We start from the raw sequence: 25886 nt of genomic DNA, 5'->3' as shown, positions 1-25886 counted from the left end.
TGTCTGTGTTGTCAACCACACCATTGACCTGACATGCTAACACACTTTATGTTAACACGCTTGCATTTTCCAATGTGTAGTTAAGTCTTACAGTGTCCTGTCACGCTTTATGTTAACACGCTTGCATTTTCCAATGTATTGTCAACTCAAACAACAATTTATCATACATGCGTACTTTATTTTAGTTACACCAATTATGATTTTTTTTGAAAAAGAAACAATTAACTAATAATTTTCATGTTAACATAACAACTAAACAAATGTACATTTTCAATCATCATTTAAGTCAACATAGTCTCTTTTGTACATCGTGAAGCTTCTATAATGCTGCATTATACTAATATATGGAGTTGGCAACTGCTTCACCTTAGGATGACAATTGCTAGACCATAACAATGCTATCGGAGGTAAAGGACAACGGTCTTTTAAATAAATCTGTGGTTCATGCATAAAAAATAAATATTAACTCAATCGTACACAACTGATTTCATAATTTTTTTTAAAAAACTTGATATCTACAATGTACCTAAACAAAATGATTGCCATAGACGTGACCGATACAAATTATGTGATGCACCAAAGAATCTCTCAGTGGTTGACTTCTAATAGGAAAGAACGTCATGCTTTGTTGGTGAGACAATGATACAAGGATTACATTATACCTTGATGCAATCACATATCCCATGTCGGTTTTATCCATCCACTTATCCATAGTGACCTGAATGAAACAAATATAGACGTTAAAGTTAATTTTAAAGTTAAGTCTTAAAAAACAAAAACATAAATTAAATACCTTGGTTAACCCATCAACATGTAGTGACATCCTTAAATCCTCAAATCTGTCCGTGCCACCAAAGAGCTTGATATAGTCTTTTGAGAATTTGCCAAGTTCTATAAGCAGATGGGTGTGTACCAAAGACCAATAGTCTTCACCCATACCTAATAAACCAGCAACCGACTGACATCCACAATTTCCATCAGCTTCGACATCAATAATATTATCAATGAAGTCATGGATAAATGGCTGAATTAAATCCAACATAGGCATCATCCTTCTTGGATTGAGTTGGTCAGAAGATGATGAACTACGCCTCACTGATGAATTGCTATTTTGTTGAGAATGAAAAACATCTACATACTTCCAGTAAGATGGATCGCGCTTTGTTGACCTTGGGTTTTTTTTCTTCGGTTTCTTCGGTGCACCTTTTGTGTTAACCTTTGCTGGAGGAGGACACATCGAATTTTGATTAGGGTATGCAATTTCGCAAAGCTTAGTCTTCAAAGTAAACTTACCACAAACATCAAGTTCTTCAAATCTTTTGGATATTGTTTCCATTACTTCCTTGATGCTCACTTCAGGCTTAGATAACCCTTGGTCTGAAAAACTGAGTCTCCTCCAGAACATATGGATTGAATCCAGTGGGATGCAACCAACAACATATTTGGATAGCTCACAAGCACAAGGAAGACCGTGCATGGTTCTCACCACACAACCACAAGTGGAAGGATTCTTGCCAGCATAGTGAACATGCTTAAATTCAGCAGCAATCTGATTTAAGCATACCTTGAAACCATTCCAAGTAGCCTCTTGTATAAGGTTTTTTTGAAGACATGTACAACGACATGTGTACTTGTTTCAAATGATGCTTTAATTTCCGTGTGCTGTAGCGTTATCATGTTGTTCATTGCATCCTAGACACCGCATAAGTCTCCAAGGCTATTTTGTAGCACTCTTTTTAAAGCCAGTGAGCAGATTCAACCCTACATTTCAAATACACAAATAACAATAAACATATACAACAATAAAAATCCATCAATTCATCAACGTTAATAGAAATAAGTGAACAATTTCATACATGTTTGTTGTTGTGTTCCCTAAGTGCATCACCTTATTCGTCCACGCGGTAACAAATTTTTCCTTGTGTGGGATTATCCATGTATCCTTGACATAATCAACAAACATTGGCCAAGGTGAACAAACCATTTCAAACCTCTTTAGGCACTCATCAAAATGTTGCTCCGAAGGACAATCAACAAGAGTTCCCCAAGCATCCATGACATATTCCCAAGCATTTCTTTGACCAATTAACGATTTACATTTGGCCTTCACATTCTTGTTTATGTGAAAGCTGCACAACAAATTTTTACACTCAGGAAATATAATTTTCACTGCATTCATCAATGCTAGGTCTCTGTCAGTGACAATAACTCCAAGGAGGACATCACGTCTTAAAAATATACCTCGGAAGCGTTCTAAAGCCCAAACCACATTATTAAGACGTTCACCCTCCAGATATGCAAAACCGGCAGAGAATGTCATCCCAGTTGGTGTCACCCCAACAAAATCGAGTAGTGAGAGTCTGTACCTGTTTATTTTGTAGGTATTGCCTATCAAAAACACTAAATTACATGCGTTGACTAACTTCACTACATCAAGGTGACACCAAAAGATATCACGAACCACGTCTTCATCCTTTAATCTGTGCCAATGAATATACTAATCCCGTTCAAGAAGTTTCATTAGATGTGCATTTCAGTATCACTTCCTCTTATGGAAGAATGGTATGCACTTCTTGTATTGTATATTTGTTTGATGGTCGTGCAACTATTGGCATTGTGCTCCTTCAGAGTCTACAGAATGTTTCTTGGTTTCACCATTGACTTCGTCATATCAACAATAAGTGTCTTTTCAGCTTTAGTCAATCGCCTGACATATGGATGTCCAAATAATGACTTGGCCAATTCATGATTATGAATCCCACAAATCAACTTCACCATCCAGCCTTGTCCTCCAACCATTGGCTTGCCACAAAGCTTGAAAAGACACCCACATTTCCTAGTCTCAGTGTCTCTTCTAACAAATTCTTTCTTCCTACACCTATACTCGCCACTCCACTCCTTTCACAACCAATTAACACAAACGAAGTCCTTCCTCTACTACCTGTTTTTGTGTCAGACCTTAAAATCACCGTCACAAATCCATTTTCATAAGTAACGGATCGAGCCAACCGCAAAACATCATCTCGGTTGTCAAACACCTACAAACCAATCCAAATAATTTCAGTTTCCTACAACATATTCATTTTATTAAATCACTCACAATCATGAACATTATTACCTGAGAAGTATTGAACGCATCCGAACAATCAACATGTGGTTCATTCACACCACATTCTTCTTCATTTTCATCCATATCAACTTCTTTAGGCATTATACCTTCATGCATCCACTGATCTTCATCCATCTTAACAATAAATCTAAAATTTCAACACAGACATACAACACATAACCGAACTACACATAACATACAAAAACTATACATAATAACTCATCATTAGTAAAAAGCCAAAACCCTATTTCATTCTACACGTATAAAAAATTCAAATAAAAAATGACAATACAAACAAAGTAATAATTTAAAAACAAAATTAAACTTTAAAAATTCAAAAAATAGAGTCTGTTACGGATCAAGTTGATTCGTAAGTCTTTTACGGATCAAGTTGATCCGTAAAAGACTTACGGATCAACTTGATCCGAAGCAATGAAATCTACATGCGGATCAAGTTGATCCGTAAACTTCTTACGAATCAACTTGATCCGCGCGATCTGCCATACACCAGAACACACCCAACACTGTGTACCTCGTATGTCGCCGACGAGCACCGCAACACCGAACACCGGTACCTTCACCTTCACGGAACCTAACCGTTCAGCGAACCAAACCGATAGCAAGGGAACAAACAAAATACGGGGAAACACTGCGTACCGAAGAGAGAAAAGGAGAGAATGCGCAAATGGAAGCATTGTGCCGTTTTTAAAAGCTGGGTGCAGTAAATGGAAGCACTGTTCATGGAAAAGGGAGAAAGAAGGAGCAACGGGGATACTTTTGGAAATTTCAAAAGTTGCTGGGTGGACCAGCAATAATGATGGGTGCACCTAACAACTCCCTTATTAAATTAGGTTTGAAATTCAAATCAAAGTTACTGTTACTAAGTAAAAAAAAGGGCGAGGAAATCGTGTTTTTTTTTTTATAAAATGGATTGAAGTAAGATTGGTGGAGTGGAAAACTTAAAATCCAAATGATGTAATTTCCCAAAAGTCTTCAAAGTGAAATTACAATATTTTCACAAATATTTTAACTTTAGAAGTTGGCAATTGAGTTTGTAAAAACAATAATATATATATATATATATATATATATATATATATATATATATATATATATATATATATATATATATATATATATATTTCAAGTCTAAATTGGATAAATGAAGTATCTAATTAATTTCCTGTATAAAGTTTTTATGGGGAAAAAAGTGGGCTAATATAGGTTGTAGTAAATTTTTAGATGTTATAACAATCTATCCGTACATACAAAACTAAAATGTATTCTTATACGTGACTTAAATGCTTAATAACTTTCTTTAGAAAACAAACCTTTTTGCTTATTTTAAAAATAAGTTAATTTAAACAAATTGTATATATATAAATATAAATTCATATATTTCAAATATAAATTTATAATCTTTATTGACTTAATTAAGTTTTTCATATTTATAAGTCATTTTCAAATTATTACCTAATATTTATTTTTTTAACCAAGTGCATGAAAAATTTGTTAAGATTACTACTTAAGAAATTCATTTTTTATCATATAGCTACCTCAAAATTTTTTCAATTTCATTTGTTAATTTCCCTCTGTTAAGTAATGACGTAAGAAATTAAGTGTTATGTTATCACACGCAATTATTGATACGTTATTAAAGATGATGACGTAACAATGAGATATTCATGATAAAGACATAATGATGTGACACTTCATTTGTCTCGTCATTGTTTGATGAAAAACGTGAAAAATAATTTATATTTCAAATATGAAAAACTTAATTAAGTGATATTTATTTTAAAGATTTCCTAGTTTACACTCATTTAGTATTTTTTTTTAAAAAAATTATGTTACCCTGTTATACAAAGTTATAACTTTAATTTTTTTGTGGGAAAAAAAAAACTTTTCAATTTCCTGATACGTACTTTAATTTAAGTGTAACTTTTAGTAAGCCACACACAATATCTACCAAAAACCAAGACAGTTATAAAATGAGTTAAGACATAAGCCAGGTACTAATGTTTTGTCTTTATTATTACATATAACCAAAATTGATGAAGTTTTGTAGTATTAAATTCAAAGTTTAATCATACAGCGAAGAAAATTAATGAATTGAGAAAGACAAAAAATAGTACTTTATTAGTAGCCTTTTTTCCTTGCTAAATTTGAGATCAAATTACGCTCCTCTGTCCGAACCCGCCCTTTCCTTCGCGGGTCTCATCGACAATTTTTTTTTAAAATTTTCAAGTTACCCTACCCTACCCCACTAGGGTGTCCCTTTCCACTTTTGCTCCCATTTCTATATTCTCGTTTATTGCCTCCAGCTCCTCTGTCCCTCTCACACCCGGCTTTCGCTTTTTGCTACCCACTACCCACTACCCCTCTTCTTTGCATCCTCTTTCTCTTCTTCAAATCAAATCAAATGTTATCTAACTAAGCTCTAGCTCACTCACACTCACTTCCAGTTTCCAGATCTCTACACTTTCTAAGTAGAGCCCGTGAAACAACCACTCTTTAATTACTCACTCACATTGCGCTTCTCACTTCACTTTTTTTTTCTTTTCTCCTCACTTAGATCCAAGCCGTTTAGTTTAAAACGCTGCGTATAGTAGTTTTAAGTTCAGTTCCTTAACTCGGTGCTTTCCTTTTTTTGGTTTTCAGCTTCTAGAAGCTTTTGCGGTTCAATGGAAGTGTCGTCGGAGAAATCCGGCGAAGACGTGGCGCCGGAAATGCTTCAGAGTTCTCCGAAGAAGAATGTTCCAGAAGCTTCCAGAAGAGCTGCGAAAACGGTTGCTGACGGTCCGGTTTCGGCGAAGAGGAAGGTTGAACCGCGGACCGGTTCGGTCACGGCTGCGACGAAGAGATCAGGTTCAATCGGAGGTTCTGCGAGTGCGGGTTCTGCGCCGAGACGGAACAGCACCGGAGGATTGTCTCAGAAAGCGTCGATCTCCGATGGAAGGAGAAAAACCGGTGCGGAATCTGCCGCCGGAGCTAGGAGCGGTGCTTCGTCGGGGAGCGAGCCTGTGCGGAGGTCGCTACCGGAGCTCCGGCGAAGTTCGGTGACTTCTTCACGCGTTGCTGTGAAGCCGGCTGTGGCCTCGCCGGCGGCTCCGGCTTCGGCTTCGAGAACTTCCGTTGCGAGTAAGGTGGAGGTGGCGAAGAAGCCGGTGAGTAAGCCGGCATTGTCGGCTTTGACTTCGGCTTCGTCGTTGTCGAGAAGGATTGGTTCTTCGTCGGTGGATAGCACTGCCAGCAGCAGCGGTTCTGCTCGGAGGACGGTTTCAAGGGTTTCGTCGCCGACAGTTTCGAGCGGGTTGAAGGCGGGGTATCTGTCGACGTCGCAGGATAGGACGTCGGCGATGTCTGGGAGGAGGAAGGGAAGCACTGCTGATAGCAGGGATTCTCGGTTTATTGTTCTTCCGCAAGTTGAGATTAAGGCCAATGATGATTTGGTAAGTTTTGAGATTATGGTGGCACTTTTAGTTTTCTGTTTAGGATGTTATTAGTGAGTTACTGTTGAGTTTCATGTGAAAGTGGAATGATTGGGGAAGGAATAGGAAGAAGGAATTATAGCTGCATAGGTGTGGAACAATGGAGGTGAAATAATTGCTGAAAAAAGAAGGAATTATGCATACTAGTTGAATGATTTTTTTGGAATGTGAGTAGGGCAAAGGCTCCATTTTGGAGTTAATATAGTAGCGTGCACAATCATGCTTGTTGAAGTTAGTTTGATTGACCGGGTTGTATATTTTATTCCTGTTGAGTAACTATTACTAGTCGGTGTTAAGTGTATTTGAGTGGTTTAGGTAGCATGAAATGGGCTCACCCTACCTTGTTGCCTCCTTCCATTTTGGGGGGTGGGGGTGCAGTTGTGGGTATCTCATGTTTTATTTGAAGCTAAACTTCTATTATATTGTGAGCAACTATGATGTAGTTTTCAGATGCAGTCATTATCTAATTCTCATTCATCTTGATATTATATTAGAGACTGGATCTTAGAGGACACAGAGTTCGTAGTCTCAATGCCAGTGGATTAAACTTATCCTCAAACCTAGAGGTAAATGTATCTTCTTCTGTTTAGCCCACTATTTATTTTAGAGAACATGTTCAAAGTTGTTTATAGCAGTGTTGTAAAATAATTATTTTATGCCAGGTAATGGCCATATTTTATTAAAGTCCTATATGGCAAATGAGCATCGTCACATGAATAGATTTATATGAATATGCTCTCTATTTGTCGCTGTGATTATTTTAGTCATTTTTCTTTTCTCTTTATACTATTTTAGAATTTTGGATTAAGGACCTAACTCAACCCCACAAAAAACCAGTTTATAAGGTGAGGATTGCTCAAGCCTTGTAGGCATTGCTTAGGCCAATCTTTAGTTGATGGGAGATCTCAACCTGTTAAAAGTTGATATCTCTGTGGCTCCACGTCATGAAGCTTAACTCAATCTTTCTAGTCAGCCCCTTTGTAGGTAGCCTTTTTTGAGACATTGTGGCTTAGGGGTGACTGCAACTAAGATGACTTTCCAGCAGATAGACATTATTTTTTTAATATTGTCACTTTTCAAGGTGACTACTTTAAATGTTTTAATAAAATTTTTAGCAGTGTCCATCCATATGGAGTTGATTCCAGTGTTCGAACCAATGAACATAATTTTTTTAATTTTTAAGTGGGCACTTGATGAGGAGTGTTTGACACGTATTATACAGGTGTTGGCGTGTTCAACACTCTAACTCCATAAGCAAAAAGTGTCTGTGCATCATAGTGCATTATTTGTATGTTATTTCTAGTAGTCATTAGCACTCTATAGCAGAGTAGCTGAGTGGAGTGTCTGCTATGGGATTCAAATAGCAGCAATTGTAGCCTCAATAGTGGCCAAAATGGCAGTTTTTCATGTGCTATAACGTCATATAGGCTTATGAAACCTAGTTTTACCCCTGAAACAATGTTGTTTAGTTCTGTTTTTTGGGTAAAATGTATTTTCTCTCCCATTTGTTAATGCATTTTTGTTTTAGAAATAGTTGGATTTGAAACCCTCCTTCCTTGACCATTCAATAAAATATTACCTTTGTTTTGATCTCAATTCCTTCACACTTTACAACAGTAATATTTTTCTTGTGTTTCATTCTTTCTTCTTCCTTTAGACTTCCCAGTTTTCATTTTGCTAATTTTTGTTTAATTTGTTATGTTCCTTTTATATTAATTTCAATTTTCACCATCTTTAAGTTTTTATTTTACTTTATTTCATTACTATGTTCTTACTACTCCTAGATTGATGGTGATTGTGTGTATAAATTGTGACTTAATATTTATATTTATCATGAATTTCTTTATTTTTTTTGGTTTTTAGTATTTATATGTTTTTTGAGTATTTATATGTGCCGCATAGATTATATAGTTTGTATTATGATATTTAAAATAGCAGTCATTCTTCCTCCTGCTATAGTATTTTCAGAGCAAGCTGTTATGCACTGCTATCTACAGTTGATAACTATGATTTTATTGTGGTCAGATTGGTTTAGCCGAATACATACCATTTCCCCAAATGTTTGCCCTCTTTGAAATACTAGAATGAGTTAGTTGTTGGTTCAACTGCAATTGTTTCTGTCAATGGCTTTAGGTTTTGTTCTTTAAGATTATAAAACAAAATTTCTGATTTTCCATAGTTTAGCTCAAGCATTCAGAGTGTAAAGGACAGAATTTCAAGTTGTATTTTATTGTACCTGGTTTGTTTCTGTTTTGAGGATTTTTCATAATTCATAGCACTTAACTTATGATTCTTATTGGCAGTTTGTTTATCTCCGAGATAATCTCTTGTCTACACTGGAAGGAGTAGAAGTATTGACGAGAGTGAAGGTTTTATATAATAATTTACATTTGGGGTGTTACGTTTGAATAATCTCAAATATAATTGTTACAGACTGATTGAAAGAAACTATTTTCTTTCAGGTTCTTGATTTGAGTTTTAATGAATTTAAGGGACCTGGATTTGAGCCTCTTGAAAATTGCAAAGTACTGCAGGTATGTTGTATTGTATTTAATTTAATTTTACCTTTTTATGTGTGGATGATGTTGTCTTATGGCTGAGATAGGAAAGTTGAAAGATGTGAATTTTTATTTAATAATAGCAGTGTGAAATCCTTAACTTTGTATGCAGCAACTCTATCTCGCTGGAAATCAAATCACATCATTGGCAAGTCTCCCTCAACTTCCTAATTTGGAGGCAAGCTTAAAAAACTCTGCTATCTTTGTGATTTAAATTTAATTCAGATCTTATTGTGGTCTTCAACTTCAGTGTTCATCTTTTTTTTTTTTATATATCTTTCATTTTTGCAGTTCCTGTCAGTAGCTCAGAATAAGTTGAAGTCTCTTACTATGGCTAGCCAACCTCGACTCCAGGTTGTTCAGTTGTATGGAGTATTGTCAATATGTATTTGTTGTGTTTTTGTGTATGCATGTGTATAACTGAATTCTCTTTGAATGAAATAATTTGGTGCAGGTCTTAGCTGCCAGCAAAAACAAAATTTCTACTCTTAAGGGTTTCCCATATTTACCGGTTCTTGAGGTTAGTAGGAAACCATTTTTATTTGGCCTAATCTAACTTAGTGATCAGACATCATCCCACTTTTATTCTAGTAGACTTTCTATTGGACATAGTTTATCATTCTGTGTTATTGTTTGATAAATTATCTTTAGCCTTTGTGGGAGTCTGGGATGTTGGATGAGTTGGAAATCTTTAAAAAAGGGGGGGGGGGGGGGGTGGGGATTGAATAGATTCCTTGAAAATTTACCGCATCTTTTTAATATTCAATTAAACCAATAAGCCCCTTTGTGTGAATCAATGTTTTCTCAAAATAGTTTATGAACCAAGAAAACCAGTTAACACAAAACCTTTAAAAAACAGCATTTTGAATAAAAACTTATTACAATTCCAATTAACAACATTGATTGCAAAACTAGGATAAGAGAAAGAGAGAATCACAACAAGATTTATACTGGTTCAGTCATTATGGACCTATATCCAGTTATACCCGTCAACCCTAGTTGGATGTTTCAATTATGAATTTCAATGTATTACAAAGACTATGCACACACAAAGAAATTCAAAAACTCCCTTCCAACTTGAACCCTACAAGTGGAAACCCTAACAGTTGAAACACTATCAACTCTATGCTTGGTAACCCAACCAAGATTAACCTTGAAGAAAAGAAATCATATAAAGGATAGAATACACTTAATAGTGCAGATTGAAACTCTTAAAGCTTTAACCATGATGATTAATCCATGATGAAGATTGCATGATCCTTAGGCATCATTGTCTCTCATGGGGAATGCAAAAGGATTTCCTATGCAAAAAGAGTCAAAAGAGAGGGTATTTATAGATTTAACTGATAAAACCGTAATAATCAATTACCAAATCTTGCAATCGATTAAATACCTTTTGTTCTGCATTTCTAGAATTGTGGTAATCGATTACACCAACTGGTAATCGATTATCTCGATCAACAGATAGCAAACATTACTCTTTAGAAGCAGTCGCAGTCGATTATGAAATCTGGTAATCAATTATTTTGACTTCTAGAGGGATTCCTAAGTGTTTTAGACACAATGTAATTGATTATGAAAAGTGGTAATCAATTATCTCAATGTACATAGACTTCCTTCTCCTTAAAACAAGCATTGTAATAGAGAACTATATGTTGTAATCGATTATCCCGATGGAACTTAGCTAAATTTCAATAAAGTCAGTTCATATACTTGTTCTAACACAATGTAATTGATTACACAAACTTGTAATCGATTACCTTATGTTGAACATGAATTGCTCTAAAAGCATAGTGAATAATTCAATCTTATATCACACTTGATAACCATCTAAGCATGTTGAAAGAAACTTAAACTATTCTACAACATACATGCCTAGACTAAAACAATTAATACAAATGCCGCATCTATTTAAACTTGTTTGGCATTGCAAAAATATATCAAAAACCAAAACTAAAAACTAAGTCTTCATGAGATCAACATGGGAAATGCCTAGTAATCTCTTGAAAACATATATTACTTTAGTGAGTTTTGGACACTAATCTTTATTTAATTTATGGATTGTGTTTTTCTGTTTGGGTGAATTGCTGGTTTTTTTAGATAAAAAGCACCAAGTAAACTGTATGGGTCGATGTGATGTGTGGTTAGGTTCTATGTTTCATTATTTTGGCTATGATTGTCAAGAATTTTATCATTGGTTCCCTTTGTCTAGGAACCTATGTTTTCATATGGTCAATTGTTCTTGTTAACATGTCTAATACTCCACTTCACATGAAAGCCCTTTTGGTTTTGGAGGGTGTAGAAATACATGCCTGCCTTGTGTTGAAGTTCACTTTGATTTTGATTATTAACTATATTTTAAACCCATGCATTGCACAAATTCATTTAAATTATACATTTTTTATATTTGTATTTAGTATTTTCTTAAAAAAATATATGTATACTATTAAAATTATCAATTTAAAAAAAATTAGTAGCATATTAATTATAATTACATTAAAATTGTGGAAGATCATTTTTGTTATTGTGAATACAATGTTTACATGTACTTAAATTTTGTGTGTTTATTTTTTTTTGGTTAATTTTTGTGTGTCATCTATAACTATTAATAAAGGCAATAAACAATTTCGTGTACACATTTACTATTCCTAATTTACCCTTCAATTACTTTTGAAAAGCACCCACAAATATCTTTCCAACATGATAGTTATTACAACTACATCTAACTCAAAAAAATAAAAAGAAGACGATTAAGGCACAAGGTACTCTAGACTGCCTGTTTTTTTCAACAAGTAATTAATTAATGATTTTTAAGTGTATTTATTGTAAATTTTTTTAAAGGATATTTTTAAAGTTATTAATATATAATTTCGAATAAAGTTTGTTAACCATAACAGTTAATATATTTCAAGTTTTAATCTTATCATTTAACTATTATAAGTAATTTAACAGTTATTAATATATTATTTTTGCTGAGCAAAAAAAAAAAAGAAAAAAGTAATTTCTATTTATAAGAATTATTATTTGTGTTACTAATTTTTTTAATATATTTTTTTGATAGGAAAAACTAATAGTATATTATTATCATTATTATTATTATTATTATAGTATGTAAGATTTGAATAAAATTAAATAAAAATATAAAGTATATTGATATATATATTGATATATATATATATACACATAATTTATATAATAATTTCTATCCTTAATTATTAATTTTTAAAAAATTGTATAATAAGTAAAATGTTACTTTTTAATATTAAAATTATTAAAATTAATATGTTATTATTAAAATTATATATAAATAGTATTATTCTCAGTAATTTAGTTCATTAAATACATTGTAAAGTTAAAATTTAGTTCAATGACTATAAGAACTTCAAGGCTCCTTGTCTATATATAATATAGGTAGATATCAGAGTTATTGGGATCCAACTTGTTGACCTTGCTTGATTATTGACTGATGTTAACCAACCATTGTGGGCATGATGGTAACCATTATATAGATTGTAAACATTAGTTTAGTATAGAATATTATTTTCTTAAAATAAAATTATAAATATTTCTGTTATGCAGGGGTGACTAAAGTTGTGTTTTTGGCCAAGGGTTTCTCTCACCAAGTTTTTAAATTAGTCCCTCCTTACATTTTAATTTTTTTTTTATGAATTTAACTGGAATACATTGGTAATGTAAAGATTTTTTACATTGTCATCTAATCATGGATTGTCATATATTTGAAAATTGTTGACTTATAATAATTGTTTTAAAAGTCATATTTAGGGTGATTTCTAATTGGCTTACAATGAAAAATCGTTATACTAATAATTTATCAAAAATAAACTCATTTTATTTTGTATTCTTACTATTACCAAAATGTTTCTAATTGGATTTGCACCTTGGCCGTTATTTATGCATTAATTTAGTCATGTGAGAAACATTTGGTACTTATGCAATCTAGTTGGAAACTTTCACAATATAGGTACTAGTTTAAAATTGGATAAACACGGTAGTTAACCTGCATGTTTCAATTTCAAGTAACTTTCAGAGACTTAAATTAATGTTACTTTCTTTGATTTTTTCTGCACTGTAGCATTTGCGAGTAGAGGAGAATCCTATACTTAAGATGCCTCATTTGGAAGCAGCCTCAATATTACTAGTTGGGCCTACTTTGAAAAAATTCAATGATAGAGGTATGAATAGTAAGGTTTTTAGCCTTTGGTATCTATATTTTTTGGTTGAACCGATAGACAAATAATTTTTACCATAGGTTAAGGAGTACCTGCCATATATGTTTCTTTAAGTGATCTCTACTGGCATCATTGAGCTCTTATATCATGTATTAAGATAGTTTATTTATTGAATATGAAAAGTTTTGCAGATCTCTCTCGTGAGGAAGTGGCACTAGCAAAGCGTTATCCTGCACATACAGCTTTGTGCATTAGAGATGGTTGGGAGTTTAATCGCCCTGAGCATGCTGCAGAGTCAACTTTCCGCTTTTTAGTTGAGAAATGGAAGGACCATATTCCTCTGGATTTTTTTCTCAAAGAAGCCTCCATAGATAAACCTGTGGAAGAAGATATGTGTCGTTGTCATTTCACAATTATTCATGATGGTGCAGCTAGTACAGACCCACCATTAGTTTTAAAATATCAATGGTTTTGTGGTGATATATCACTTTCAAATTTTATCCCTATTCCAGAGGCTACTGATGAGGTAATGAGTTGATTACATCATTATCACTGCTTCATATTTTTGCTTCTCTTGTATATTTGTTCATGTTATTTGTGTTCATGACATTTGTATGATTTTTAGGTTTACTGGCCAAAGCATGATGACATTGGTAAAGTTCTGAAAGTGGAATGCTCTCTCACTTTAGGAGAAATGGTGTATCCTCCTATATTTGCCATCTCTTCTCGTATTTCACGAGGTAGGTTTGTCTTGTTTCTGTATATAATGTATAATTTAGATGAACAGCTAACTATAGGAATAAAGTGACCCACATACTTTTTTTTTTTGCACAGCAAAAATTTATATTATATATTATAAATAAGAATCAGTACTAGGTGTACTGAAGTGTACAACAGAAAACATAGGCAATGAAAAGCGAAACCCAACTAAAAGACAAGTACAATACAATACAGCTGACAAGATATGTCAAACCCCTCTAAGAGAGTTCATCCTTCAAGTTAGTTGACCAAAGGTTAAAATGAGTTTGGAATCCCTTCTCCCACATACTTATTATCATGAACCTGTGGAAGTGCACATGATATTTACTTAAAAATGATGTACTGTGGATTCCTTTCTTATTTTTTTGTTTGTATTCTTCATATCCCTGTTTGCTTTTATTGTTGTTTGAAGCAACAACATTTATATTCTCTTTATGTTATTGTTTGTATGAGGGAGCTGAAGCTTTGTTGTGCACTGCACTTTGTAGGCATCAGGATGTGTGAAATAGTATCAAATAACTTGTTTCCTTTTGTCAAATTTCTAAACTTAATGGATTTGTGTGTGTGTGTGAGATACACTCAAAGAAGGGGAAAATGTGCCCGTTAGAAACCATGAGAGAAAAAGGGTAAGAAAGTGAGAGAAAATAGTTGTGGATAAAATTTGTGTGTGTGTGGATTTGTCCATAAAAGTTGATCAAGAACACAATTTGTCAGGCTGTTCACAGAATCTGTATGAAGATAGATCCTTGGATACTCATCTTGAACAGGGATGCAGTAGACTTTGATGCTCTTTTCAATGATATTCTCTCTGAGAGAACAGATCCAGTTCCATATGTTTCTTCCTTGAGTGAAGATCTGCATTATATGAGGGGGAAACAATGCTAAGGTTATCAGAGTAGAGGATAGGAGTGAAAACCAACACCTCGAGCTCTTGAACTAGAGTCTGAATCTGTTAGATTCAATCTTAAAAGATATATATGCTGTATCCCAAGAATTGTGGCAGACGATGTGGGACTTCCTAACATCTAATAGAATTCTAACATAACATAAAAGATGTTTTGAGAGAGAAAATCTTTAGAAAAGACAAGTAAAAAATATTATTGACCACTGAGGTGTGTTACAACTTGGTATATATAGGCTTAGATAGTTAGTTATGACAGCTATTCAGCTGTCAATAACTTTTTTTTTTTGCTCAGCAAACATAGATAATATATATTAATAATGAGTACCAGTGGTACTAAAGTTACAGTATTTTAGGGGCCAGCTGGTTCCTATGGCTATTGGTAGGAACAAAGCTAGCACCACAGCACCCTGCTACCTAACCCGTGCTACAAAAACCATCCCCCAAACTCCCAAGCTAAGTACAGAAACCTAGTGATAGGTTGGTAGTCCATTGGTTGAAATGAACTGTAAAATCTTTCTCGTTGGACTTGAGCCATGACCAAAGTAATAGTAGGGCATCATCCATAACTTTGCTACCGTTGAAACCTTGATTTTGAAAGACTATTCTGTTTCTTTGTTGCCAAATAGTCCACGTTACTGCAACCCACCAGCACTTCCACCTTGTAGACTTTGTGATCCCAACAACCCGCTGCCCATGCTGCATAAAGTGCTCCCTTGGGTTTTGTGGAGGTGCAGTCAGTATTCCGATCCAAGATAATGATTCCCACCAAAGAGGTAGGATCTTACTGCAGTTAAAAAACAAGTGGGCAGCGTCCTCTTCATGACTGCGGCAGAATGGGCACATCGTGTCACTCACCGCCACTTGTCTCCTATTGAGGTTCAGCTTTGTTGGTAATCGATCCTTAATTAACCGCCATGCGAACACTGATGCTTTAGGTGGAATTTTGAGTTTCCAAAGTTCCTTAAAAACAACCTCCTGATTAGACTCCATTATATCTCCCAACAACAGTCCATATGCACTTTTAGATGAGAATTTGCCTCCTGGGTCAGGTTTCCACCACCAGAAATCAGGTCTGTGTGGAAGAATTTCCTGCTGTGCTATCTTCCCGATAAAATCATCCGCCATTGCTATCTCATTGTCGAACAAAGGACGCCTCCAATTAAGCTGCCATTCCCAAACTGCACCCGAAAAACTCCCCATCTGCATAATAGTCTGCTGCTGCTGAGAAGAAATCTGGTATAACCGAGGGTATTTTAGCTTCAATGGTACATCATTGTCAACCCAGCAATCCTCCCAGAATCGACACTTGTCACCACAGCCCAACCTCCATTCAGTTTCCCTCATAAGTGCCCTGTTTTGTTGCAGATTGTGAGTGCTGACGATGTCCTTCCACCATATTGAGTCATGGCCCCCTGTTTTCCCTTCTTCCAAAGACCTCCAGCCACCATACTTAGAGACTAGAATCCTGGCCCATGGTTCGCCAGGCTGCTGGAACATCTCCCATCTCCATTTTGCTAACAAAGCAGTGTTGAAAGTTTTGATGTCTTTTATACCAAGCCCACCTTTATCCTTAGGTAAGCACACCATTCTCCATTTGACCCAGGCAATCTTTCTATGGTCTGAGCCGCCACCCCATAGGAACCTCCGTTGAATGGTCACCAGTTTATCAGCCACTTTTAAGGGTACCCTGAAAAAAGAAAGAAAATAGATAGGGATAGAAGAGGCATCATCATCGCAGCCTCAGCCGCAGGCATCGAGTTCCGGCCAAAACGGCGTCGTTCGCGATTTGCTCACATTGGCTCGTCAGCTCATCACTCAAGGAAAACCTTCCTAGGCCCTCCAAGCTGCTGAAAGATCTTTCATTTTGATTGGTGGAGTAGCCGTTGGCAGTAGATCCGGTTGCAAGCTGAGTTTTTGATCCGATCTCTCTCAGAATGTGTTGACTTGGTATGCACTGAGATGAGTGAGAGAGAGAGACACCCAGAGAGAGAGCGTCACCCAGAGAGAGAGAGAAACACCCAGAGAGAGACCCAAACACTGTGAGAGAGAGATACGTAGTGAAAGAATCCAAAACTGGGAGAGAGTGGAACATAGGGAGAGAACCAAACTCTGAGAGAGTGCACGAGGAGGTGAAGGAGTCTGAGTGGACGACTGTGAGTCATAGGAAGCATCGGAACTTCCCACCACGTCGTCATGGCAGGAGTGGGAAATGCGATGAAGACCACCCTCAACGAAGGAACTGGAGAGATAGAACAGACATTACTTCATTTTACTTCACTCGATTTCATGATGAGGTAACAGAAACGGAGCTGTGGACTCATTTCCGTAAGTGGGGAGACGTAAAAGAGATTTTCATTCCTAAGAGGAGAAACAGAGAAGGGAGGAGGTATGGTTTTGTACGCTACAAAGGGATCTCTGATAAAAGAAGAATTGAAAAGCATGTTAACGCTCCGAAATATGGAAGAGGACAGACGATGATGGAACATTACAAGATCGTTCCTACGAAGAAGGGGAAGAGAGTGGTTGTTCATGGTCAAAAAGAAGCACCGCTCAGGACAACAAGGAACAAGGTATTTCAGAAGACATATGTAGAAGCAATGGCCGTATCGTCTGACAGAAACACACCTGGGACAATTGCAGATGCTAAGCTGGTTAGTTATGGGGGACCACAACCTCGGATAACCTTAGATATATTGGAGGGAGATATACGGCGATACGAAAATATGTGGGTGGGAAGACTGAAGCAGTTAGAAATCTTCGAGCTTTTAGAAGACGAGGTATTATGGAAACTGGGACCAGGTGTGTCGCCCAAATACTTGGGTGATGACATGGTCCTTCTTCTCGGTCTCTCCGACACGAGAGCAGCGAAGATCATGGCGGAAGAAATCGAACAGGGTTCATCCTTGTTTTACTCGTTGACGAAATGGAAACCACAGCTCCATACCGGAAACAGGCTGATATGGCTCCGATGCTGGGGTATCCCATTAGTTGCGTGGTCAATAGACAACATCCGTAAGATGGTGGCGGTGGTAGGTGACCTGGTGGAGGTAGACGACGACGTCGAACACATGCAGAGACTCGACCGTGCTAGTCTTGGTTAGGACTCCTTGACCACCGCTAATACAACAGGTAGTAAAAGTTCACGCCGGAGGAGAAACTTACCGCGTTCACATGGTGGAAGAGAACGGCGGCGACGGGCTGAGTAATAGGCGTTGCGAGAGGAGTACATGGGAGTCTTCGGAGGAGATTCTATCGGACGACGACGATACTGTCAGTGTCCGATCTTGGAGAGTCGCGGCGGAGCCGTCATCACCGGACGGAAACTGCGAAGGCGAGAGGCGCGAACCGCTTTCTACCCTTTTACCCACTGGTCTCGACATAGCTGTTGACCCAGTGGGTGAAGACCACCATGCAAGGGACCTCTGTCCAGTTCAGATTCTGAAAAGCACAACGGACCTAAAGAGGAAAGGATTTGAATCCATCTCTGGTCAACACATACCACACCTGCCAGTTGACGAGGAAGAGGAAATTCCCAGAGCAGAGTTACAGGTCAACTTAGATGAGAAAAGAGAGTTTGAGGCCAGCTCAGTAGTAGGAGCTTCTGAAAATGTCCATTTTGAGCATGTGTCAAAGCTGGGTAGAAATGTTAATATCTTTAATAGCTCCAACGGTCTAATTGCCCCAGAGACCGCACCACCTCATAACCCAAAACTTATTGGGCCTGAATCCAGCTTGGACTTTTCCTCATATACCTCCCCCGAGGCCCAAAATAACACCTTTGCTAACTCTAAAGTGCAACAGCAGGAGCTAAGTAATACTTTGCAAGTGTACAGAAGAAAAAAATTGGGCTGAAAGAAAGAAGCCCAAATGGAGGTTATGGAAGACTTGGATAAAGAATTTGCAGACACGGAGAAACCATTCAATTCTGAAAAACAGTGGGAGCTTATAAATCAAATGGGGCTGACTTATGAGGGCAATATTCATCAGATCAAAGAGGTGCTGGCTGATATGGAATACAGAGATAAAACAATGGCAGTTGAGAAGGGAGTAAACTTTACTGATAATGATAATTCTGTCATATAATTGCAGAGGTTTGGGCAGGGGGATCAAATGGGCTGCTATTAAAAAGCTCAATCTAAAATACAGGGTGGACCTTGTGTGCATCCAGGAAATTAAGAAGGAATACTTCAACAAGCTTACCTGCCAGAGCATATGGGGGGACTCTAATGTCTCATGGGATAGTGTTCCCTCAGTTCACACTTCTGAGGGATTACTATGCTTATGGAATAATTCTGTTTTTGAAGTAGACAGCAGGGTGAAAGGCAGCAACTTCCTAATGCTTGCAGGTAGATGGATGAAGGATGATCAGAGGTTATACATTGTTAATATATATGCTCCTTGTGACCTACAGGGGAAGAGAACCTTGTGGGAAGAGTTGAGACAGCTAAGAATCTCTCATACTGATGGTCTTTGGTGTCTCCTTGGGGACTTCAATAGCATTAGAAGTCAGGAGGAAAGAATAGGCACATCTCAAAGAATGGGAAATAGCTCTGATATCTTTGAATTCAATAACTGGATCTCTGATATGGAATTGCAGGAGATCAAATCTTATGGTAGCAGATTTACTTGGTTCAGACCCAATGGATCTGTGAAGAACATATTATATAGATGTTTGGTCTCAGATCAGTGGTTGACCCATTGGCCGGATTCCTCTCAACATGTAATTCCAAGGGACTTTTCAGACCACTGCCCAATATTATTGAAAACAGATATGGTGGATTGGGGCCCTAAGCCCTTTAGGGTGCTGGATTGGTGGCTCAAAAATAAAGAATATCAAACATTGGTGAAGGAATCATGGACCAGAGATCAGCAGGCTGGTTGGGGGGGATTTGTGCTTAAAAATAAGCTGAGGAACTTAAAATCCAGCTTAAAGCAGTGGAGCAGAGAGTTTGGGGATGTCAAATTCAAGAAAATTCAGCAGCTGAGACAGCAGTTAAATGATATTGATAATATCGCTTGTGATAGAAGCTTGATTGAGGCTGAACTTATGTCTAAGAAATCTATTCAATATGACCTGTGGATGGCTTCAAATGCATACGAATCCATCTTAAGGCAGAAGTCCAGGGCTAAGTGGTTCAAGGAAGGAGACAGTAACACAACCTTTTTCCACAAAACAATCAATTTCAGAAGACATCATAACAATATACATGGAATTTTCAGTGAAGGAATATGGGTCCAGCAACCTAAACTGGTCAAGGATGAAGCTGTCAAATTTTTTGTTAGAAGATTCTCTGAGGAAAATTTTTGTCGACCTACTTTGGATGGGGTTCACTTCAATAGGATCACTCAGCCAAAGAGAGGAACTGATTGCTTCTTTTTCAAATCAAGAACTTCAAGCTGCTGTTTGGAGCTGTGGAGGAGATAAATCTCCTGGACCGGATGGATTTAATTTCAATTTTATCAAGGAGTTTTGGGGGGTGATAAAACCAGAATTTAGGAGATTCGTGGACGAATTCCATGTGCATGGTAGCTTCCCTAAAGGCAGTAACGCCTCTTTTCTGGCCTTAATTCCAAAATCAAATCAACCTCAGACTTTCAACGACTACAGACCTATATCCCTTATAGGATGCATGTATAAAGTAATAGCCAAATTATTGGCAAATAGACTGAGGATGGTGGTGCCTAACCTTATTGATGAAAGACAATCAGCTTTCATAAAGGATAGACATATCCTTCATGGAACCTTGATTCTCAATGAGGTTGTGGAGGAAGCTAAAAGATGTAAGAAGCCAGCTTTGATTTTTAAGGTAGACTTCGAGAAAGCGTATGATTCTGTTTCATGGTCTTTTCTGGATTACATGTTGGATAGGATGGGTTTCAATTCTACATGGAGAAAATGGATCAATGCCTGTTTACAATCTGCCACTATATCTATCCTAATAAATGGCAGCCCCACAAAGGAGTTTGCTCCCACTAGAGGTTTGAGACAAGGGGATCCCCTAGCCCCCTTGCTCTTCAACATAGTGGCTGAAGGCTTAACTGGAATGATGAGGGTTGCAATAGAGAAGAATTTGTACACAAGTTTTCAAGTAGGGAAGCAAAATGAGCAAGTTAATATTCTGCAATATGCAGATGATACAGTATTTGTGGGGCATGCTTCATGGGATAATGTTATTGCTTTGAAGTCTATGCTGAGGGGTTTTGAATTGGCATCTGGATTGAAGATTAACTTTGCAAAAAGTCAAGTTGGGATCTTTGGAGCTGAGGTCAACTGGATTCATGAGGCAGCAGAATTTTTGAACTGTAGACATATGGAGATTCCTTTTTATTATCTGGGCATTCCCATTGGGGCAAAATCCACCAGCAGCTTGGTGTGGGAACCGCTGATCAGGAAATATGAAGATAAACTGTCTAAATGGAACCAGAAAATTTTATCTATGGCTGGAAAGGTTACTCTCATCAATTCTGTCCTCACTGCCCTCCCTATTTATACTTTATCTTTTTTCAAGCTTCCTCGAAGAATAGCTCTCAAGCTTGTCTCCTTGCAAAGGAACTTCCTATGGGGGGGTGTTCAAGGGCATAAAAAAATCCCTTGGGTGAAATGGGAAGTAGTTTGTCTCTCTAAAGAGGATGGGGGTCTAGGAATCAAAGATATTTCTAAATTCAATACAGCTCTGATGGGTAGATGGATATGAGCTTTATCTTCTAATCATAATCAGCTGTGGGTTAGAATCTTATTGTCTAAATATGGTGGATGGTCAGATCTTAGCAGTGGGAGGGATAAATCCTGGCAGTCTCATTGGTGGAGGGACCTTCGAAAGTTATATCAACAGCCTGAGTTCAGAATTATCCAGCAGTAGATGGTATGGAAGGTGGGAGGAGGGGAAAAAATAAAATTCTGGAAAGATAATTGGTTGGGGGAAGATTATAAACTTGAACAGCAATTCAATCAGCTATTCCTGATTAGTGAGCAGCAGAACAATACCATATCCAACATGGGAATCTTTTCCCAAGGCAAGTGGTGTTGGGACTTGAAGTGGAGAAGGAATTTATTTGACTATGAGCAGCATACAGCTGTCACATTCATGGAAGCAATTACTGACATTCAAATTCAGCCTCATATGCAGGATACTCGAGTTTGGAAAGCTGATCCCAATGGTATATATTCTACTAAGTCTGCTTACAGACTTTTGAAGACCAGCACCCCAATTATGGAGGCCAACATCTTGAAGATTGTATGGAATCTGAATGTACCCCCAAGGGCTGCGATTTTCTCTTGGAGACTTATCCTAGATAAACTGCCCACTAGAGGAAATCTCCTTTGAAGAATTGTGCAGATGCAGGACACTTCTTGCCCTCTGTGTGGGAATGCTCAAGAGGAGGTGGATCACTTGTTCTTCAATTGTGAAATGACCATAGGGCTGTGGTGGGAATCTATGAGCTGGAATCAGATGGTTGGCCCCATTGCATCATCTCCAGCAACACACTTTATTCAATTCTGCGAGGGCTATGCAGTAGGGCATAATCAATCTTGTTGATATGGATGGTGGGTAGCTCTGACTAACTCTATATGGAAGCATAGAAATCAGCTGGTTTTTGAGGGTAATCACTTTCAACCATCTAAAGTGATGGAGGATGCTTTATTCCTCAATTGGTCATGGTTAAAGACCAGAGAGAAACACTTCAGTGTTTCTTTCAACCAATGGTCGTCTAACCTTGTGGCTTATTTTAGTTGATAGGGGCTGGGTATATTGGATATCTGTATTGGGTTGGATGTTTTATCCTTTGTAGTGACTTTTGGAGGGTTTGTTTTGGTTGGGAGGCGACACTCTTAGTGTCATGTAATTACGTGTAATTATCAGTACTTCTGGTACTGATCTGATATCATTAATAATATATATATCTATGTTTGCCTTCCAAAAAAAAAAGATAGGGATAGAGGTTAGGATTGCATTGATGAGTGTGACTCTCCCCCCAAAGGATATGTGTCTCTCTTTTCATCTGGCTAGTTTTCTCTCACATTTCCTAACTATGGGACCCCAGACCTCACTACGCCTTGGGTTTGCCCCTATGGGGATACCCAGATACATAAAAGGCATGGACAACATGTTGCAATTAAGATAATCAGCTGCCTCCCTCTGCCATAGTTCTGATTTCCCAATTGCACCAACACAGCTTTTGGCATAATTAATCTTTAGACCTGAAACCAGCTCAAAACTTCTCAAGACAGCCTTAATAGTCTTCACGTTATGCATATTTGCTTCGCCAAAGAGTATGGTATCATCAGCGTATTGCAGAATGTTGACTGGCTCATTATTTTTCCCCACCATAAAGCTGGAAAACAGTCTTTTGTCCAAAGCTTCCCTCATCAGACCCGTAAGTCCTTCCGCCACTATATTGAAGAGAAGCGGGGCTAGGGGGTCACCTTGTCTAAGGCCCCTCTGTGGGATAAATTATGTAGTTGGACTGCCATTGACCAAAATAGACACCGAGGCTGAGCGAAGACAACCCTCAATCCAGCCAATCCACTTGGCACAAAAACCCAATCTCCTCATCATATATGATAGGAAGTCCCAGGACACCGAGTCATGTGCTCTTTCAAAGTCAGCTTTGAACATCAAACAAGGCTTATTACACTTCTTTCAAAGTCAGCTGTCAATAACTAACCTACTAACTAACTCTAACTAACACACTTAGCTGAGATTGCAGTTGAAAAAGTTCTTGAAATGCAAGTTAAGATCTTGCTTTTAGAGACTTTTTATGTCTGGTCAAGAAAACCATTGGAAGATTTATAACCTTGAGAAAAACCTGAAAATCATTGGAAGAGTTACATCTCTTGACTTTTTATTCAAAACTTGTTACTGGTAATCGATTACCAAAATTATGTAATCGATTACACAAAACATTTTATGAAAAGATGTGACTCTTCACAATTTAACTTGAATTTCAACATTCAAATACATTGGTATTTGATTATCAATATATTGTAATCGATTACACCATTTTAAAAATCAATTGGAACGATGCAAATTCAGTTAAAAGTTTTTGAAATCAACAATGTCTTGTCTTATGGGTTATAATTATGTGTATCTCTAGAGTAGATTTCTCTGTTTTAGCTTGGTGTAGAAGACAACAGTGTCTTGTCTTGTCAAGTTGTCTCTCCCCTCATTGTATATATATGTTGTTTGAATGTAATAAAAGTTAAGCTGTGTGAGTGATAATTTCCTCACTACTACAAAATCTAAGTCTCTCTTTCAATCAACAAAATTACTCCTACCCTCATTCTTCCCATGGTCCTTTCATTCATAGCTTCAATTCCCCTTTGTTCTCTTTCATTAAACGTTATCCTATCCCCAATTCTCTCTTTTCTTTTTCTGTTCACTCCCTCTCACCACTTTCAGTGTCCCTCTCATCTCTTTCAACACTCCAGTGAAGATGAGGTGAAGATGAGGTTTTGGGAGGGAAAAAGAGAAAACGAAATTGACGTGAAGATGAGGTGTAGAAACTATCATCAGTTTGAAAATTGATCTCACATGTCTCTATTTATAGCTATGGTACTCAGCCTATCATTTATTCTATTATTTATTTTTATCATTTTATAAAAAATAAACTTTATTTTATTCTCTATCAAATGAATAAATCAAATATATTTTACGAAAAATGGGATGTTGGATAACACCCCTCTCCTTCATAGAGGCCTTCCAATACAGGTGAGCCTACTAGAATAGGCAAGAACTAAGATGGGTTATAGGCTCTGATTCCATGTTAGATTTCAAATTAAAACCAATTGACACTAAGTGAAGTGGTTCAATAGATATATAAGTTGCATCCCTAGAACTGAGACAGGTGATGTGGGATTTCTTAACAATATGATTATATGTGATATATATAAATTTCATAAATTTTGTAGGATCTTACAATTCATGTTACGATCCTTCGATTTATGATCCATACTCCCTTTCCCAATCTTGAGTAAAATCTTGATTTTGACTACCATGGTCGAAACTTTTTCCCTAATAAAGAAGATATCGATTTCCATATGCTTGGTTCGTGCATGAAGGACATGATTGTGAGCTATAGCAACTGCACTCTGATTATCACAGAAGATCATGGGTATGCTGAAGGAAACATTCAATTCAGTCATAAGAGTCTCAATCCAAGATATTTTTGTAGTAGTCTGGGCTAAACTTTGATATTCTGCCTTTGTACTAGACCTTGCAACAACTTGCTGCTTTTGGGACCGCCATGATATGAGATTAGGACCAAAGTGGATAGTTGAAGCAAAAGTAGATCTTCTGTCTTCGATATCAGAAGCCCAATCTGCATCACATAAGGCTCTAAGAGGATATGGTTGTCCCAAAACAGCAGGTTTAAGATTGTAGAATGGGTTTCAGTAATTGTGATTGTATCACACAAATGATCCTTTATTTATGGTGAGATTGATTTACAATATATTTTTTTTGGAAGGCACAAAATATATATATATTATTAATCTGATCAAAGCAGTACAAGTGGTACTGAAAAACAGACATACAAGCACCTCTGGTGCTGCCCTCCAAAAAACCCCAAGCTAACCCGATAAAAGGCAATCCGACTTAGCTTAACCAAAGGATTCCGATATGTTGGAAGACCAGTGGTTAAAACTAATGTCGAAACCTTTCTCTTTAGATTTAAGCCAAGACCAAAGTAAGTACAAAGCCTCGTCCATGACTTTATATGAGTCAAAAGGTTTTTCTTGAAATATCAAAAGATTCCTGTGCTGCCATATAGTGCTAGTTAGGGCAACCCACCAAGCACTCCATCTACTCTGATTTATGTTTGCCCCAAAATCATCACAAAATTGAACAAAATGTCGAAACCTTACAATATATGGAA

General features: G+C 37.0%; 1 protein-coding gene across 3 annotated transcripts in view; it reads left to right on the top strand.

Moving 5' to 3' along the window:
* The first annotated feature begins 5429 nt into the window (after positions 1-5429).
* Positions 5430-25886, top strand: part of LOC100807099 (187-kDa microtubule-associated protein AIR9) — a 54470-nt gene continuing 34013 nt past the window's right edge. Inside the window, exons 1-11 of one of the 3 annotated variants that reach the window (XM_041010122.1) lie at positions 5430-5598; positions 5771-6561; positions 7095-7166; positions 8904-8969; positions 9063-9134; positions 9271-9336; positions 9450-9512; positions 9613-9678; positions 13252-13351; positions 13540-13874; positions 13974-14088. In XM_041010122.1, the coding sequence (XP_040866056.1) occupies positions 5794-6561; positions 7095-7166; positions 8904-8969; positions 9063-9134; positions 9271-9336; positions 9450-9512; positions 9613-9678; positions 13252-13351; positions 13540-13874; positions 13974-14088 (1723 nt within the window). In that variant the 5' untranslated portion in view covers positions 5430-5598; positions 5771-5793. The remainder of the gene's footprint in view (positions 5599-5770; positions 6562-7094; positions 7167-8903; positions 8970-9062; positions 9135-9270; positions 9337-9449; positions 9513-9612; positions 9679-13251; positions 13352-13539; positions 13875-13973; positions 14089-25886) is intronic. The other 2 variants (XM_014767862.3, XM_003547520.5) reach the window with 2 other exon arrangements.

Source organism: Glycine max, chromosome 15 (genome assembly GCF_000004515.6).
Source record: "Glycine max cultivar Williams 82 chromosome 15, Glycine_max_v4.0, whole genome shotgun sequence".
In the NCBI taxonomy this organism is placed as follows: Eukaryota; Viridiplantae; Streptophyta; class Magnoliopsida; order Fabales; family Fabaceae; genus Glycine; species Glycine max.
This window is presented reverse-complemented; position numbering and strand designations above follow the sequence as displayed.